Source organism: Ovis aries, chromosome 5, assembly GCF_016772045.2.
Source record: "Ovis aries strain OAR_USU_Benz2616 breed Rambouillet chromosome 5, ARS-UI_Ramb_v3.0, whole genome shotgun sequence".
Taxonomy (NCBI): Eukaryota; Metazoa; Chordata; class Mammalia; order Artiodactyla; family Bovidae; genus Ovis; species Ovis aries.
Window position 1 is genome coordinate 92,629,394 of NC_056058.1, and position 18,741 is coordinate 92,648,134.

At 39.3% G+C, this 18,741-nt stretch overlaps 1 protein-coding gene across 8 annotated transcripts in view; it reads right to left on the reverse strand.

Moving 5' to 3' along the window:
- Positions 1-18,741, reverse strand: part of SPATA9 (spermatogenesis associated 9) — a 57,504-nt gene that overhangs the window by 10,229 nt on the left and 28,534 nt on the right. For 4 of the 8 annotated variants that reach the window (XR_009600739.1, XM_060416024.1, XM_060416022.1 and 1 more), the window contains exons 3-5: positions 18,603-18,733; positions 17,625-17,713; positions 6,543-6,770 (exon numbers count right to left, since the gene is read on the reverse strand). Coding sequence is in view for 7 of the 8 variants with exons in the window: in XM_060416024.1 (XP_060272007.1) it covers positions 6,543-6,770; positions 17,625-17,713; positions 18,603-18,675 (390 nt within the window). In the remaining variant the exon portion in view is untranslated. Of the gene's footprint in view, positions 1-6,542; positions 6,784-17,624; positions 17,714-17,863; positions 17,940-18,602; positions 18,734-18,741 lie in introns of those variants that run through there. The other 4 variants (XM_012178975.5, XM_042250772.2, XM_015096204.4 and 1 more) reach the window with 3 other exon arrangements.

Consider the following 18,741-nt stretch of genomic DNA (forward strand, 5'->3'; position numbering starts at 1 on the left):
CAGAGCTTCTGGTCCTGTGGCCCTGCGCTGGGGTGCCAAAGTCAGCAACTATGTCTGGGAGCTGACGTGTCTTGGCTAAAGTCAGCCTCCAAGCTGACTATGTAGGTCACTGCAGCCTAGAGCAGCTGCAGGCCTCACTCGGGCAGGCAGCTTCCAAGGCTAAGCAGACGCAGCATTCTGTAAGTATTGCTGCTGGGCATACTGAAAATCACCAAGAAATTCTCAGTTTTCCATTCCTAAGGCCCCCTGCAGAAGAAGCAGGCATACATCACTAACCTCAGCCCTGCACAACAGGGAAAGGTTTGGGGAGCAGCCTGACAGCACCCACAGAGCCAGGTGCCAAGGAAGTGTCACAGCAAGATAGCCAGTTGGACAGGCCTGACCCCAACTCTCCACATTTCACTCCTTTTATTTTCACACACCACAGAGTTCCATCTTGACACAGGCAGCCTGACCATTCTTGAAGGAATTCAGGCTGGAGTCCACTCTGGGTAAGCTGAACTCTGTGATATGCCATTGACCCCTCGGCACAGTTGGGTGCCATGGATACATTCCATTCACAGACCAACCCACTGACCTCCACTGCACCTCACACATTTGTCTGTTGTTCCTCGGATTCTCCAGGCCACTAAACTTCACTGCTCACACTTCTATGTCTATCCTCACTGAGACTTTCAGATTTGATATTTGCTTTCTTCCTTGCTACAACTTTGGTTCCTTTCAGTGGCAATTCCGAATCTCTGCCCTAGCTAATACACATTACCCAAGAAAAGCTTCCTCCTCACTCCTAACCCTCAAGGACCCCAGAAGCTCTGACCTGGGACTGTTGCCACTTGTCTCACTTCAGCCTTGTGGAACTACTTACATTTTCTACGTAAGTCATGCTCTTGCCTCAGCTTCTTAATTGTCTACTTTCTCAAATGATTCTCCTACTACTTCACTGGGATAATTTCCCTTCCTCCCAGCCTCAGATCCAATATCATCTTCTAGGAAGACTACACCGACTGCTCTTAGGAATTATATCCCCCTTGTTGTTGCTTCCATAATCCACTCTGCACACTTCCATCATGCACTCGGTACACCCAGTGGCCACGGCTTACTTGCCCATCATCCCTCTAGTCCACAGGACATTTATGAATCCATATTAAAGAGCAGAGACATTACTTTTCCAACAAAGGTCCATCTAGTCAAGGCTATGGTTTTTCCAGTAGTCATGTATGGATGTGAGAGCTGGACTATAAAGAAAGCTGAGTGCCGAAATATTGATGCTTTTGAACTGTGGTGTTGGAGAAGACTCTTGAAAGTCCCTTGGACTGCAAGGAGATCCAACCAGTCCATCCTAGAGGAGATCAGTCCTGTGTGTTCACTGGAAGGACTGATGTTGAAGCTGAAACTCCAATACTTTGGCCACCTGATGCGAAGGGCTGACTCATTGGAAAAGACCCTGATGCTAGGAAAGATTGAGGGCAGGAAAAGGGGATGACAGAGGATGAGCTGGTTGGATGGCATCACCGACTCAACGGACATGAGTTTGGATAAACTCCAGGAGTTGATGATGGACAGAGAGGTCTGGAGTGCTGGGGTTCATGGCGTCACAAAGAGTCGGACACAACTGAGCGACTGAACTGAACTGAGTACCCATACGTAATTTTACATGTCATTTTTAGTAAATCTTCATTAAGTAAGTGAAAAAGGGTAGAATTACATTTCACTTCCAAAAAGAAAGTTAACCATCTTATAAATCTGTAAAAGATATTAAGAAGTAAACCTGAAGGACACCTGGTTCCAGCAATGTGGCAGACTGAGCTAGTGGGGAACCTCTCACCAAAAAAAAAAAAAACCAAAAAAACAAAAAAACCACCCTATAAATTCTATATAAATCAAACTCCAAAAATGTAATACGAGACTAAGTTTACAGAACATGAAAGAGGAGGAGGAAGGAAGGGATAAATCTTTCCATGTCAGGAACTAAAAGCCAAGCAGTAAGTGTGTGATTTCATGTCTCAGGAATGATGATGTTACTGGATCCTGAAATAAGGACTGAGGGCTTGAGTTTTAATAAACAGAATGAAGATGAGACTTGGATGTGCATGAGGTGAGGTCAGCCCTTTGTAGAGCTGCAATGGAGAAGGCAATAGCACCCCACTCCAGCACTCTTGCCTGGAAAATCCCATGGACGGAGGAGCCTGGTGGGCTGCAGTCCATGGGGTCGCTGAGGGTCAGACACGACTGAGTGACTTCACTTTCACTTTTCACTTTCATGCCTTGGAGAAGGGAATGGCAACCCACTCCAGTGTTCTTGCCTGGAGAATCCCAGGGACGGGGGAGCCTGGTGGGCTGCCATCTATGGGGTTGCACAGAGTCGGACACGACTGAAGTGACTTAGCAGCAGCGGCAGCCAGACCAAAAAGGTGAGAAAGCAGGTCTCTACCAGGGACTGACCCCTCCTGAGCACAAGCAAAATTCTCTAGAGAAACTGTTGTATCCTCAAGGCCAGAAGGTATTTCTATTTTAAAAAAATTCTTACTGAAGAAAAATTTTCAATTGAAATAAAATGTGTAGACACAACATAGATCACAATAGACAGAAGATTAGCAATCCCCCTAAATCTCAAAGAATAATCTTTAAAAAGATCATAAATAATATGTTTAAAATAAAAGTGGTTATCAAAGAGATGTAATTCTATAAAACGATGTTTTTTAAAAAGTAGAAATTTGGAGGGAAACACCAAATATTATAGAACTTCTAGAAATGATAAATATAATGTTTGAAACTTAAAATACATTTAACAAGTAAAAGAGCATATTAGAGCTGGAGAGAGTTAGTTAACTGGAAGACGGATCAGAGGAAATTATTCAGATGTATCAAAAAGAGATAAAGGATAATACAAGAAAGGTAAATGGACATAAAGACTAAAATGAGAAGATTCAAAAGTGTGTTTAGTAGGCATTCTGGAACGAGATTAGAGAAAATGAGGAGGCAATATTTGAAGACATAATGGCTGAAAGTTTTCCAGAATTGAAATTATCCTCAGATAAGAATCACAAAGGCTTCCAAGAGTATGTGTGCACATGCTAAGTCACTTCATTTGTGTCTGACTCTTTGTGACCCTGTGGACTGTAGCCCATCAAGCTCCTCTGTCCATGGGATTCTCCAGGCAGGAATATTGGAGTGGGTTGCCATGCCCTTCTCCAGGGGATTTTCCCGACCAAGGGATCGAACACCTCTCCTACACTGGCTGCTGCTGCTGCTGCAAAGTCGCTTCAGTCGTGTCCGACTCTGTGCGACCCCACAGATGGCAGCCCACCAGGCTCCCCAGTCCCTGGGATTCTCTAGGCAAGAACACTGGAGTGGGTGGCCATTTCCTTCTCCAATGCATGAAAGTGAAAAGTGAAAGTGAAGTCCCTCAGTCGTGTCAAGGCGGGTTCTTTACCACTAGCGCCATCTGGGAAGCATTTTGATAACAGCTAGTAAAATTGAAAGTGAAGTCGCTCAATCGTGTCTGACTCTTTGTGACCCCCATGGACTGTAGCTTACCACGCTCCTCTATCCATGGGATTTTCCAGGCAAGAGTACTGGAGTGGGTTGCCATTTCCTTCTCCAGAGGATCTTCCTGACCCAGGGATCAAACTCAGATCTCCCACATTGTAGGCAGATGAAGCACTGTTCGCAATGTAAAAAATTTGGAAACTAAATTGTCTATTTGTCCAGTAACACATAAACTGTGGATTCTTTTTTCTTATAGGGACTTCCCTGGTGGCTCTGGGGTTAAAGCGTCTGCCTGCAATATGGGAGACCTGGGTTCAATCCCTGGGTCGGGAAGATCCCCTGGAGAAGGAAATGGCAACCCACTCCAGTACTCTTGCCTGGAAAATCCCATGGACAAAGAAGCCTAGTGGGCTACAGTGCACGGGGTTGCAAAGAGTCGGACACAACTAAGTGAGTGAAGTTACTGGTATACAGTAATAGATAAACTGTGGATTCTTTTTTCTTATAATGGAATACCACAAAGAAGTTAAAATAATAAACCACAATACCATAGCTGTGGGCTTCCTAGGTGGTGCTAGTGGTAAAGAATCCACCTGCCGATGCAGGAGATGCAAGAGACGAGAGTTAAATTCCTAGGTGGGGAAGAATAGGAAATGGCAATCCTCTCCAATATTCTTGCCTGAAAAATTCCATAGACAGAGGAGCCTGGCAGGCTACATAAAGTCCATGGGGCTGTAAAGAGTCAGACATGACTGAGCGTCCAAGTGCACACACACACTCGGTTCTCCAGGCTCCCCAGGAGGCTCAGTGGTAAAGAATCCATTCAATATCGTTCTCATTATTGGATAGAAGAAAACCCCGATTCCACTGGAAACAGAAATTATTTTTCTGCCACTGAATTTTCGTGAGTATTGGGAGACTATCTCCATGAATGTCTCTCATTCCTGTACAGATTGGGTCTTCTGAGCAAAGGATATGGTTGAATAGCAAACAATTTTGGCAGCTAGAGAAGGTATGTTCCTTTGGAAAGATCTAGAGAGATACTTCTCAGGACATGACACAGGGCACTAACGAGAAAGCCTTTTCCTTCTGCTCCTGAGACATATGCTTCTCTCTCTCTCTCTCTCTCTTTCTCTGGGCAGATGAGCCAGCATTCCTATAAAAAGATGAGTCTCTTGATTTCAAGGTTCCTCTCCATGATGGAGATATGGCAGACTAACTCACTACCTAGTAAATAAAGTCAAATCTCAGTTCCTTCATAGTTTAACTTAGCAAAGAGGAGGAGAAAAGGCTCTGAATAACAATAACGGACAGTGTCTTTAAACATTATTTCATAATAAATACAGAAATAGTCTGCAAAGAACAGTTCTTATATCAACTCTGTAGAAACTGTGGGTCTAACAATGCAAGGAAAGAGCAAGGCAAAACATTAGATTCAGAAAGCTATTTCAGTGGGAATTTAATACAGTTCAGCTATGTTTCTTTTTGATGATCTAAAGATGCAGGAATAAGCCTGATAGTGCTTAGAAATCTGATGGTTAACAGAACAGAAACCATTCTTTACTTTCTCAAACATCAAGTATTATAAAGGAGCCTTTTATAAATGCTGTCTCAGGCAATTCACAGTTGAAATAGCTGATGCTTTCTGGAAATGTCAAAATCTTTGATCAAAGAGAGATTCCTATATAATAGTTTGTTTATTTTAACCACTCATCATACATTTTCTCATCTTCTCAAAACAACGCATTTTTGTTGGAGGGTTCATCCTTTCCCCACCCTCAAGTGGTGTTGTCTGAATGGGGCTGCAACCCCACTCTAGCAATGAAGTAGTAGTCAATTCCTAGACCAAACAATGCACCCCATTTCCTCGGTTTAGAGGAAAGTCAGTCTCTAAAAGTGCACCTCAGGACCTAGCCAGGAATGTTGGATCAAGGACTGTTATTATTTTCTGTTGTAATTGAACCTGGGAGGATGTAGCCCCTGAGAACAACTGCAAATCATCTTGTGACCATGAGGAGAAAGCCAATCTAAGAATGGAGTCAACACAGAGAAAGCTGAACCAAAAGAGGAGTCAAAGAAAGAAAGAGGATCCTGAAGGTATTGTGTACTATATCCAGCTATGCCTGAAAGCTTCTCAACTCTGGGTTGTTTGACTATAAGAACTAATACATATCCTTTCTGGCTTAACTCTCATTTTAACAAAGGAATGTTTTGAATAATGCCCAGATTGAAAAACTCAGAGTTGTGTGCCATAAAGTTTAAAAAAAAAGAAACTGGTCCAGAAAAACTTAGAGCTTTTTTGTCCTTAATAGAGTCTCAATAAAACAACACAGAACATGGAATTTGAAGCAGACCTGAACATTGACACGTCTTATCAAAATGAGTTTACAGATAAAGATACTCATTATATCAAACAAAGATTATATTGGAGACATAAAAAGGTTATAGGGAAAAGGACACAAAGCACAATCATTTATAAGACTTGTTGTAGAATTTCTTTAAGGTTTGACATAAGTGATAATTTGCATGCTTATAGGGGACAACAGAGGATGAGATGGTTGGATGGCATCACTGACTCAATGGACATGCTGCTGCTGCTGCTGCTAAGTCGCTGCAGTCGTGTCTGACTCTGTGTGACCCCATAGATGGCAGCCCACAATGGACATGAATTTGAGTAAACTCCAGGAGTTGGTGATAGACAGGGAGGCCTGGCGTGCTGTGGTCCATGGGGTCCCAAAGAGTCGGACATGACTGAGCAACTGAAATGAACTGAACTGATTTAGGTTGAACCATTTGAAATCAAAAGTTTCATTTAGTTCAATCGAATAACAAGGGAGAAAAAAGTCTGCATTACTTCCTATTTCAGATTTATTTAAACCAGAGAACATACTATACTGAAAAAAAGTCCCATGCATTCATTTCTCTCAGCCAACGGTTCTTGTTTCACATCTAGGACAGTCAAATGTGCTACATTTTCATTTTTCATACTGTGCAATTTCAGAATATTTCCTACAAAAATACCCACATCCTGAGCAAATGCAACGTTCACTTACCTGTACGTTATACAGGGGTTGCCTTGGTGCATTAACTTCCTTGAGCAAACGATGAGATATGGCCCTCAACTCTAAAAGTCTGCAAGCAAGCTGAGGCTGCAGAAGTTTGGCGACTGATTTGGAGGATCTGGAAATGGTGTTTAATCCTTGAATTAATGTTCCTCGGTTGATCTTGGCTAAAGCGATGGCCATTCTGATTTTGGATGGTTTCTGCATGGGTTCTCTTTTCTGGAAAAGAAGTCTTTGAAAATGACTGATGTGTGATTCTCCAGTGCATTATTTATTTATTAAAATTTTTTTTTAATTTGAAATATAGTTGATGTACAATAGTATGGTAGTCTTGGGTGTGCTCCATAATTTGACATTTGCAAACAGTATGAAACAAACACCACAATAAGTCTAATAACTCTCTGTTCCCTTATAAAGTTATTACAATATTGTTGATCATGTTCCTTGTGCTATATATTGTGTCCTCATTACTTATTATATACCTGGAGATTTGTACCTCTTAATCCCCTTCATTTATTTCACTCACATTGCTCCCTTCTTCCATTCCGCCTGAAACCCCCGCAACCACCCATTTGTTTCCAGGACATTTTAAAAATCTTTAGGCAGAGACAAGTGCCACCTAACTGTACATTGTGCCTGATATTGAGTGTCCAATAATTATCTCCTACCCTCCATACAGCTCACGGATCTCATCCATGTATTTAAATAATTATATGAATATATGATTTTTTTCCTTAGGATGTGAAAGTGAATGTCACTAGTCGTGTCCAACGTTGGGACACCATGGACTGTAGCCTGCCAGGCTCCTCTGTCCATGGAATTTTCCAGGCAAGAATACTGGAGTGGGTTGCCATTTCCAGAATTAACTTATGAACCTAAAGACAAAAACTTTTCATTTTTTCTCTGGATTTATTTATTTGTTTTTGCATTTTTAAAAAAGAGCTCTTTCAAAAGTAAATAATTCTTATTCAAATATCATTCAATGTTTGAATTTTTCAAACAATCCTTATTCAAAACTCTTTTAAATATTTTCCCAGCTTACTTTAAAATTTCAAATGATAATATATAGCATATATACATAATGTACAATTTACTTGAAAAAAATTTTTTACTAGTTAAGGTGCAGAGCAAAGGAATGATGTTAATGAGCCCAGGTTCTTCCATCTTCCCATATACAGTAAAGTGCTAAATTTGTTAACTTGAGATGTCTGGTTTTCCTTTTTTTTAATTAAATGAAAAGATCTTTAAATTCTACAGTGCTTTACAATTTATGGTATCATATAATCCCATAGTAACTCCTTTTCTATTTGTTAACCTTATGCTGCCCCTCCCCTTTCCTTCTCCCCACTGGTAACCACTAGTTTGCTTCCTATATCTCTGAATCTGTTTCTTTCTTGTTTTATTCACTAGTTTGCTATATTTTTTAATATTTCACATATAAGTGATAAGAACAGTATTTGTCTTTCTCTGACTTATTTCACTTAGCCAAATGCCCTCCAAGTCCATCTCTGTTACTGCAAATGGCAAAATTTCATTTTTATGGCCAAATAGTATTCCATTGTGTAACACATCTTTATCCATTCATCAGTTGATGGACATTTAGGTTGCTCCCATATCTTGGCAATTGTAAATAATGCTGCTGTGAACACTGAGGCACAGGCATCTTTTTGAACTAGTGTTTTTAACTTTTTGGATGTATACTCAGGAGTTTAATTGCTGGGTCATATGGTAGTTCTATTTTTAGTTTTTGAGAAATTGCCATACTGTTTTCCACAGTGGCTGCCCCAGTTTACATTCCCAACAACAGTGTAGGAGGGTTCCTATTTCTCCACACCCTCAGTGACATTATTTACGTTCTTTTTGATGACAGCCATCCTGACAGGTGTGAGGTGATATCTCATTGTTGTTTTAATTTGTATTTCCCTGACGATTAGCAACTATGAACACCTTTTCATGTGCCTGATAGCAATCTGCATTTCCTCTTTAGAAAAATGTCTCTTCAGGTCTTCTGCCAATTTTTAAAATCAGATTGTTGACTTTTTAAATGTTAAATTTCATAAACTATTTATATATGTTGGATATTACCCCTTATCAGTCACATCATTTACAAGTATCTTTTCCCATTCAGTAGGTTGTCTTTTCCTTTTATCAATAGTTTCCTTTGCTGTGCAAAAGCTTTTAAGTTTAATTATGTCCCATTTGTTTATTTGTACTTTTGTTCCCTTTGCTTTAGGAGATGGATCCAAAAAAATATTGCTGTAAATTATGTCAGCATGTTCTGCCTATGTTTTCCTCTAGGAATTTTATAGTATCCTCTTTTGCATTTGGGTAGCTAATCCATTTTGAGTTTATTTTTATACATGGTGTTAGAGAACACTAATTTCATTCTTATATAAGTAGCTGTCCAGTTTTCCTAGCACTGCTTATTGAAAAGACTGTCTCTTCTCTACTGTATATTCTTGCCTCCTTTGTCATAGATTAGTTAACCATAAGTGTGTGGGTTTATTTCTAGGCTCTTTATTCTGTTCCATTGACCTATGTGTCTATTTTTGTGCCAGGACCATACAGTTTTGGTTATTATAGCTTTGTAGTATAGTCTGAAGTCAGAGAACATGATTCTTCCCATGTGTTCTTCTTTCTCAGGAGTGTTTTGGCTATTTGGGGTCTTTTGTGTTTCCATATAAGTTTTAAAATTATTTGTTCTAGTTCTGTGAAAAAAAATTCCATTGGTATTTTGATAGGGATTATGTTGAATCTGTATGTTGCCTTGAGTGGTATGATCATTTTAATAATATTAATTCTTCCAATCCAAGAATATGGTATATCTCTCCATTTGTCTGTGTGTCTTCAATTTCTTTCATTACTGTCTTATAGTTTTCCAAGTACAGGTCTTTTACCTCCATAGGTAGGTTTATTCCTAGGTATTTTATCCTTTTTGATGCAATGGTAAATGGGATTGTTTCTTTAACTTCTCTTTCTGATGGTCTATTGTTAGTGCCTGGAAATGCAGCAGATTTTTAAATATTAATTTTGTATCCTGCAGCTTTACTGAACTCATTGGTGAGTTCAAGTAGTTTTCTGGTAGCATCTTTAGGATTCTCTATGTATAATATCATGTCAACTGCCAACAGTGACAGCTTTACTTCTTCCTTTCCAATTTGGATTCCTTTAATTTTTTTCTTCTCTGATACCTGTGGCTAGGACTTCCAAAACTATGTTGAATAAAAGTGGTGAGAGTCGATGGACATCCTTGTATATAATATATAGCATACATACATAATACAAAATGTATGATTTAAATTTTTAATGTTAAAATATAGTACACATACACTATGCATTGTACAGTTTAAAAGAAAAATAAAACAAAAGCCCTATATACTAAACAAGCTCACAATACTTTCAGTTCTGAAAACCTCAAATCTTCTATGGACATTCTGACAGAAAACACTTCTGGCATTTCTAAAACACATGACATGTAGCTCTCTGTTCTAGCAGAAAGTGAACCACAGGGAAATGACTTACAATGTGGTTAGACCGCATTCCAGGCAACAGACAAGTATAATTTCCATTATTCATTTAAGTAATTTTATGAGCTATTCTGGCTTTTCAGTATATAACTTGGAGGAAAGAGTTGGTTAATAACAAAAAAAGTGCCTTTGAATCTCATTTACTTGTTGAGTCCAAATATCTAAGTTCAAAACAGCTTTTGGATTTTTTGATCTACAGTAAACATCATATTTGTTTAAGGGCTAACATGATGTATCTTTATTTTAAATGCCTCAACTTTTATCCTGTAGTCATAATTTAATTAGTGCTGTTTTTGTCATCAAATTTCAGTACTTCTTTTACTCTTCAGCATTTGCCATTGGAGATAATCAAAAGCTGTTCTAGACTGTCAATGAAGACGTATTTCTGCAACATCTGGTGTCCTACTGTGGCTTAGTCTATTAACTTTGCCGAAAAGTCCCATTAGCCCACCTGTGGTCTCAATCCTCCTAGACAACACAACAGTAGAGGATGGGCTAAGCTGTGGGCTGCTACAGTTGCTGTAATTCCAAGCCTCTTTAGAGCACAGCAATCCTTACAAGCAGTTATGTGGCAGGTAGAACAAGCACAAAAAATACACGGGTGAGATCACTTGATATTATCTAAGCTGGCCGCAAGCACACCTTGAAGAGAAACCACATGGTCCGCAGTATCCAAAGTTCCTGCACAAACAGATTCAGTCTCTTGTGACCTCAGGCTCTGCTGCACGGACTCTTCCTCCCAACTCCTCCTCAAGGCAGAGCAGCTGGAAAAAGTTTGGTTTTACTTCCCATCACAATTTACAGTTGTCCCTCGGTATCCCCGGTGGATTAGTTAGTTCTTGGACCCCCAAGCATCTCCAAATCCATGGATACTTAAGTCCTTTATATAAAACAGTATTTGCATATAACCTAGGCACATCCTCCTTTATACTTTAAATCATCTCTAGATTACTTATAAAGCCTCATACAATGTGTTATGTAAATAGTTGTCTGCAATCAGCAAACTTAAGTTTTGCTTCTTGGAACTTACTGGAAATTTTTTTCCTGAATATTTTCAATCAGAGGTTTGTTGAATCCCTGGTACTGAGAGCTGACTGTACTGTGTTTTCTCTCATTATAATTTATAATCAGATGGTGAGGGCCATATTGCCAGGTCAAACAGAAATGGGATATGTACAGTCCCACCGTTACTGAAACCTTGTCTATATGGTCATTAGTGTTTTAGGGACCTTCATTTTTCAGCTGCAAAATATTAACATTCTGCAGTTTCCCTGTCCTTATTTTGTCAGTTCTTTTACAAAATCTTGGTGATCTGTATTGGCCTGGATTCACTGACTTCGCATGTGTATTTTGATTAACCAGTCTTGATGCATCCTTCCAAAGATTACACTAGCCTGATCCATTCAACTTTTTCCTCTTTTACAAAATTGTCTAAGTTTTTATCTCTGTAGAAAAATAAGCCTATTTGTAATTGATAATCTACTAATCAAAACTCTCCTGTAAGGTTCATAAAATTTGTGTTGACCAAAAATACAGCCATTTATTGCAAACAATATTTTTAAAAATTCAAGTGTGCATTATAGTAAAGCTTTATTGCACTTTTGGTTATCTTTCTCATTTTAGTCTCCTCCTGAGTTTATGGCATTTTCCAACAGACTCAGTCTCTTCCTAATTAATATCATCTTTGTTTCCTTTAATGCTTAAATGGTTACAATTTGATGACTCTGCTTCCATTTTAAAATGCTTAAGGAAGGCATTTTGATACTTTCCTAGATAACTGAAAGAATGATTACTTTTAACAACAAAATGTTTCTGATCCCTTTTATTTTCCCTGCCACAAAACATGGAATCAATTTGTTCCCAAGAAGACCATCATTGCTTTTAAGAACAGTATTAGAAACCAAATCTGGGCACAGGGGTGCATGTTGACTGGTTCTTAATGGCTCTGAGAATACAAAGTTGACAGCAGAGAAAAGGCTACTTATATTTCTTAAAATGCAGAAGGAGACATTCTTTAAAAAAAAGAAAAGTCACCAGTTTATGCTGATGGTTCCAATTCACTCTTACTTTCGGTGAGTTACTTTTTAAATAAGTTCTGACAGAAAATTTTAAATAAAAGGTTCTTCCTCATTGAAGTACCAGCTTTTCCTTTTTGTCTGCTATCAAGGAAATGGCAACCCATTCCAGTACTCTTGCCTGGAAAATCCCACAGACGGAGGAACCTGGTAGGCTACAGTCCATGGGGTCACAAAGAGTCGGATACGACTGAATGACTTCACTTTCTTTTCACTTTTATGCTATGTATTTTCTTACCAAACCACATGTGTAAATTTAAATGTTGAACCCAAATTAAGAAGTCCTTATTTCTTTCTTTTCTTTTTAAAATTTTTTGACCCTCAGCCTAAACATCCTGGAATCTGTTACAAAGTATGCACGTTCAGATGATTCTTTTTGTCATCATCATCTGAGCATACCACCAAATGTCAGAAAAGAAAGTCCAACTCCCAACCACCACCACCTCAGAGATAAACAAGGGACTTAGAGACCATTTACCAAAGAAACTCAGCATCAGTCAGATTGACTCATGGATTCTGCTCCCGATCTCACTATTTGAGCTCCATTCTTTGAAGACACACCCTGCTTTCCTCTCTTCTTTTTTTCCAGAGTGGCGTCCATTTTTCTGTCATCAGCAGTGTTAATGCTGAACTCCAATTTCTAGTAACGCCGGCTTTTTACTACCCTACATCTCTGAAACCAATCTGTCAGCAAATCTTATTCAACTCTTTCTCTGAATAGTCCCAGAATTTGACCCCTTCTCACCAGCCCCAGTACCAACAACTCATTCCATTAATGTTCACATGCCACTATCGTCTTTTCTCCAGACTTGAAAATTAGCTTCCTCCATGGGCTCCCTGCCTCCACCCTCACCTACTTTCTTTCTGCTCCTCAACACATCAGCCAGAGAGATACAATTAAAACTTACATCAGACCCAATCTTGCTTTTCTACTCAAGCACGTCAGTGGCCTCCTGATGTACTCAGTGCACACGCCTGAGGTCCTTCCATGGTCTGCGAAGACTGCCTTTCCTTTACCTCCCTGGCCTCATCGTCTTTTTCTCTCCCTTGCCCTCTTTCATTACTTGTTGAGCTTGTTAAGCAGACCCCCATCTCAGGGACTCTGAACTAACGGTGCCATTCTAGTCCTCAAAGACACCAAGGTTTGCTCCCTCACTTCCTTCAAGTCGCAATTCAAGAATGATTTTTTCACTAAGACCCCCTTGGTCACCCTCCCTTACCCATCAACTGTTCTCCCATCCCACACTTACACTTCATACCCCTTCTCGGCTATGTTTTCTTCTCCTTAAGATCTACTATTAACAGAATGTGTAGTTTATTTTCCTTGTTTATTGTTCTTATACTTGACTAGGATATAAGTTTGGGGGTGTATTGTTTTAGGATGTAAGTTTTATGGCAGCAGTGTTTTATAGCCATTTGGCTCACTGATGCTTCACCAGTGCCTGGAATAGTGACTGTCAAGCAGTAGATGCTCTGTAAATATATTTATTCAAATGAATGAATGAAAAATATAACATGTTAATGTTGAGAAACATTGGGAAAATAGAGCAAATATTAAGTAAGAAACCATCTAGGAAGTTTTCAGTACACAATGTGCTCTGTAACTTTCCCAATAATTGACAGTGCACCACAAAACAAACAAACAAAAAAAACCACCTCATCAAGGAGAAACATACAACTGAATTACAGAACACTCTAGCTACAGTTCTACTCTCATTATACTTAGAAACCCCAATATATACCAATACAAGCAATATCCAGACATCACTGGTACATCCCCAGTGAAAGTGTGCCCCATGGGGCTAAAAAGCCCACTCTGAAGATGTACCCCATAGGGTTAACAGAAACTGGTGACTAACAATTCCTCAGCTAGTCTTACAGAGGAGCAGGGAAGTACTTGTTTTTTTTAAAAAAAAGACAAGACAAAACAAAACAAAACACTCTCTGCTTCATTGATCTGCCTTCACTGATCAAGCTTGCCTTAACTGTTTCTGCAAACTGTGTACCTTCCAAGTGTCACGTGGCTTAGACAAATATATCCCAAGACTTCTTTACTTGCCTCCTATAGATTCACACCTCTGACATATGGCTTGCTAGTAATGGTTGCTTCAGGAACATGGAGCTAATCTTTCCCAGTTCAAACTAGTCAAGATCACATGACCATTCAGCTGGGCCTGCTCGGGTGTGCAATGGGTAACTTTTTGACATCAAGGGGCCAAAAGCTGCACCCTCAGTTCATGCTAACACCAACATTTTCTCAACAGGCATCCCGTGAAGAAGCATATAACTCTGATATGCCTACAGACAGCAGACATTAGCTCAGCTTTTTCCTGCCTCCAAACACCTTAAACTGCACCTCTGACTACGCTATGCTCTTCACCATATGCATCCCAAGCCCCTTGCCTTTGGGGAGATGGATCTGAGATGTGCTCTCTCTCCTCACTTGGCTGTCTTATGAATAAACCCCTTCTTTGCTGCAAATTTCAGCATCTCAGCATTAGGCTTGCTGCACATTGAGCAAAGAAAATTGGTTTGGTCATACCAGCACTTTCCATACCACATGTTTAAAGAAAAAAAAAAAAAAGAAAAAAGCATAGAGTTCAGAAAAATGTATCTACAGCTGTAAAAATCCAGTTTTTGCATGGATTCTAAGGCACTCTGTCTATAATCCTCAGTTTTGTAGTACACAGTTAAGTGCAAGATAATGACCAAAAAAAGGGGGGTTATGTAACTACTTTTCATGAGTAAATCTGATCTTACTTACCATAAAAAATTTCTCTCATCCAAGTAAAGATTATTTGAACTAAAAAAATTTAATTCCCTAATTATAGCTGCATTTTTTATTTGTTCAAACTTAAAAGTTTAGTATTTTAAAGTCCTCATATAGAAATCACGTGCAATTTGCAAGTGTAAACCTTAAAAACTTACTTTTTACTAAAAGATGTGGATACTGAAGGTTTTGGGGTCTGGGCTAGTTGGAAGGGAGGGAGTGGACAATACAAGACCTCAGAGGCCAGAACCTCAAGCCAGAATTCTAAAATTAACTTTCCCCAGCCCTGGCAGTGGGGGCGGTGGGGTGGGGGGGGGTGTCTTTAGCCATGAAGAATTATTTAATAACCATTATTCTGGGTATATTCTTCTATAAAAATTCTACCATCACTCCCATCAAATCTTTTTTATTTTTTTTTACCCCAGGCCAGCAACATGACTTTTTCCTAAATAGGTGCCTAAAAAAAATTTTTTTTAAGATTTAAATACTAATCACAATATTTGGAGATTTAAAATACAGTCCAATTACTAAAGCCCTCTGAGTAGTCTTAAAATCAGGATCATCCTTTCAAGATGTTGGGGAACTACAGACAATACTAGAAATAAAATCTGCAACATTTACAATCTGCCTTTTAACAATAACCTAGTTAAGGACAGAATGTTAGCCTTGTTTTCTGGATAATTTATATTTGGAGAGCAAATAACTTCAATGTGCTACAGTATCCCCTCACTACTCAGGTGTCCTGCCAATCTCAGCAACATATTCTTCAGAGTAAATGGTAGAAAAAGAACAATGTGCTTTGAAAATCAGAAATCAAATAACATTAACTATGTTCATATTCTTCTTTGCAAAGGAAATGGCTTCAGTGAGTTGGAAATAGGAACTGAGAGTTCTTTGGGGATCAGAATATCAACCTGTTTCACCATAAAGCATGTTTATGGCTCCAGTGATAATGAGGCTATGCAGGGGGTAGGAAGAGATGAAGGAAACTGTAAAGAAAGTTGCAGCTTTAATTAAATGAAACCCAGTTTCTCTAATGTTGGCAATGGTGGAGAAGCACAGCTTGGAAGGACAATAGGCCTTTCCAGGCCTAGGCTTCCTGGACTTTACCTTGACGTTTTCTCAATAACTACTGCCACTGCTCTGCTGGCCATAACCATTTTATCTCCTAGACCAAGCAGCTCTTTCCTCAATGATCCAGAGCATGGCCAAGAAAAGTCTCTCATGTCTCAAAATAATTTACACCAAGACGACAGGAATACAGATAAAAGGAAGCAATTTGTTACTACGACTAAAATATAGAATTACAAAGTCTGATTTGCCCACTAGAGCTTTAAGACTTATTCGACCCTCCTTAGCCAACCACCATCTAGATGCCGTCTTAGCACTGTGCATCCAGATACTTATATTTCAGTATCACTCCTTCCCAAAGTTAAGACCTAAGGGTGATGCCATTTATTCAAATTTACTTGATATTCTGGAAATATGCTATAACATATCATACTTTTTTGGCATGACAGTACTTCCACTGGAACATTTTCCCCTGTTCCTACCCACTTACCTTATCCCTTTCTTCACCTTGAAAACCCCTATTCATCCTTTGAGACCCAGTTTAAGCATCTTTCCTCCATGACGTCTTCTCTGACTGCTGTATGTAAAGTCATTCCTTCCTCTAAATTGTATATGCCTCATACCGTATTTCATCGCAATTACTTGTTTATAACTCTGTATCCATTAGATTAAGCTCACTGACTGGAGGAATGCTGTCTTGTGTATTTCTGTATTCCTTCTTCCAGATCCAGGCAAAGTTTTTATAAAATGTCTAATGCCAGCTGTCTGAATGAATGGTTAAAGGTAGCTCTAACGCCTCTCCTCTGGAATGAAATACACAGACTTTGTGATTACTGTGTTACTCAAGAGTACTTTTTGGTTTACTTCCAGGTGTTATGTTCCTCACGTTGACATTGCCAAAAGCCTGATTTCTGGATAAGCAGGTTGTTACTGTACCATATAACTTTACAACATGTTCTATTCTGACTGTGGCCGAAATGACTGAAACCATACTTCCAGTAAGAGTTGTGTACTTTTGAGTAAATTAGGTTACATGCGTCCCCTAAACAAATGTTACCTTTTCCTGACCAAATGTCTTTATGATTCTCTACCTAGCTCCTTCCACTCCCATATCTTATCTTAAGCCTGTTTTGGAACAGCTGTTTAAAACATATGCATATATACTTTGTTGAAATTGATGTCACTATTTTCTTGCCACATTAAAACACACACTCATGCCATAGTTACCTCTCCAGTGATATCATTTTTACCAGTTATATTTCTTCACTATTACCACAGATTTTAGTCAAAGTATACCTAGGTATTTTTATGAATTTTACATTAAGCAAATCTTAAGTAAACTAGGTTGCAACTGTAGCTATGAGAATGTTCTAGATTTCCAATTTAATGGTACAGTGATTGTCCTTAAACTTAATCCCTCTATCTACATCACTTCCTTGCCCACAGTCTTTCTGTTTTACATAGACTCCTTCCAATGAGTCAGAGTTGAAGTGGTGTTTTTCTGAGATGAAAGGAATGTTTTCCTGAGTTTCAAATGCTGATCTCATAATCACAAATTCAATAATTGGTATGACACTAAAAATACAATATACGTTTTACAATCCTTTTCAAAGTTATAAAATCACATTACCTGATTAGACTGTGATAATCTGAGGATGGTAGGGAATTCATCTTTAAACTCATCTATAAGGTCCATGATTACTTTCTGGATCCCCTCAACTAAGACAAAAAGAAATTAGGGGATAAAAATAGGCTTAACTAAAAATCTCCTAGACATAATTCAAAAGAACATGGAACGCTGCGTCCCCCTTGAGGATTTAACTCCCGGTTTCCATACCCCCATCCCCTTCACAAGAATAGTCTGCATACTTCTTCCAGAAAAGTTCTTCAACACCTGCCCACATATCCACCCAACAGGTTTGATTGGCATGTTGAGTTCCTAGTTCACAGCAAGCTTGCAGGCCTGGGCACTGCCCATCCTCCTCTACCGTTAGTGAGGGGTGAGGGTAGCCTTCTCACTCAGGGAAGCAAGCAAGGACAGAACCTACAGTTCCGAATTCTTTGTTACTGCACAATGGGCCTCTAAGAACTTACTACAGCATCCTCTGAAATCACTCTGGGCCCAAGAGGAGGAAAAGTGTGTTCGGAGCCACAAGAAATGAGATTAAAAAATGAAGCACACCAAGGAGTTCTGCAATAGGGATTGAATTTTGTCTTAATTTCTGCAGTGATATTTCAATTATTGGATCATCTGAGAACAAAGCTCCCTTTGGAAAGAGTTAGCATACGCTTTAAAAGAAATGCTTCACCTTTGATGCCAAGTGAGAAAGAAACACCAGCAGTTAACTTAGAAAGAGACTTCTGCATGGGCTGTTTTCCCTTCACCCAAATGAGGATCACTAGGTCAGACCAAGGCAAAATCATGAAGTCTTTGGTTTGCCTTCTTTGAAGTCTCACCTTTCTGTTTCCTTCATCCTTGTCCCTTTAAGTACTTTCCCACTTCAGACAACCATTATTTTCCCCTTGTCAAAGCTGGAAAGCACTGCATGTCATGCAGACTTGATTATATTTTGGGCCTCCCAGGTGGAACCAGTGGTAAAGAACCCACCTGCCAATGAAGGTTGACTTAAAGAGATATGGATTCGATCCCTGAGTTGGGAAGATCCCCTGGAGGAGGGCATGGCAACCCACTCCTGTATTCTTGCCTGGAGAATCCCATGGACAGAGGAACCTGGCAGGCTACAGTC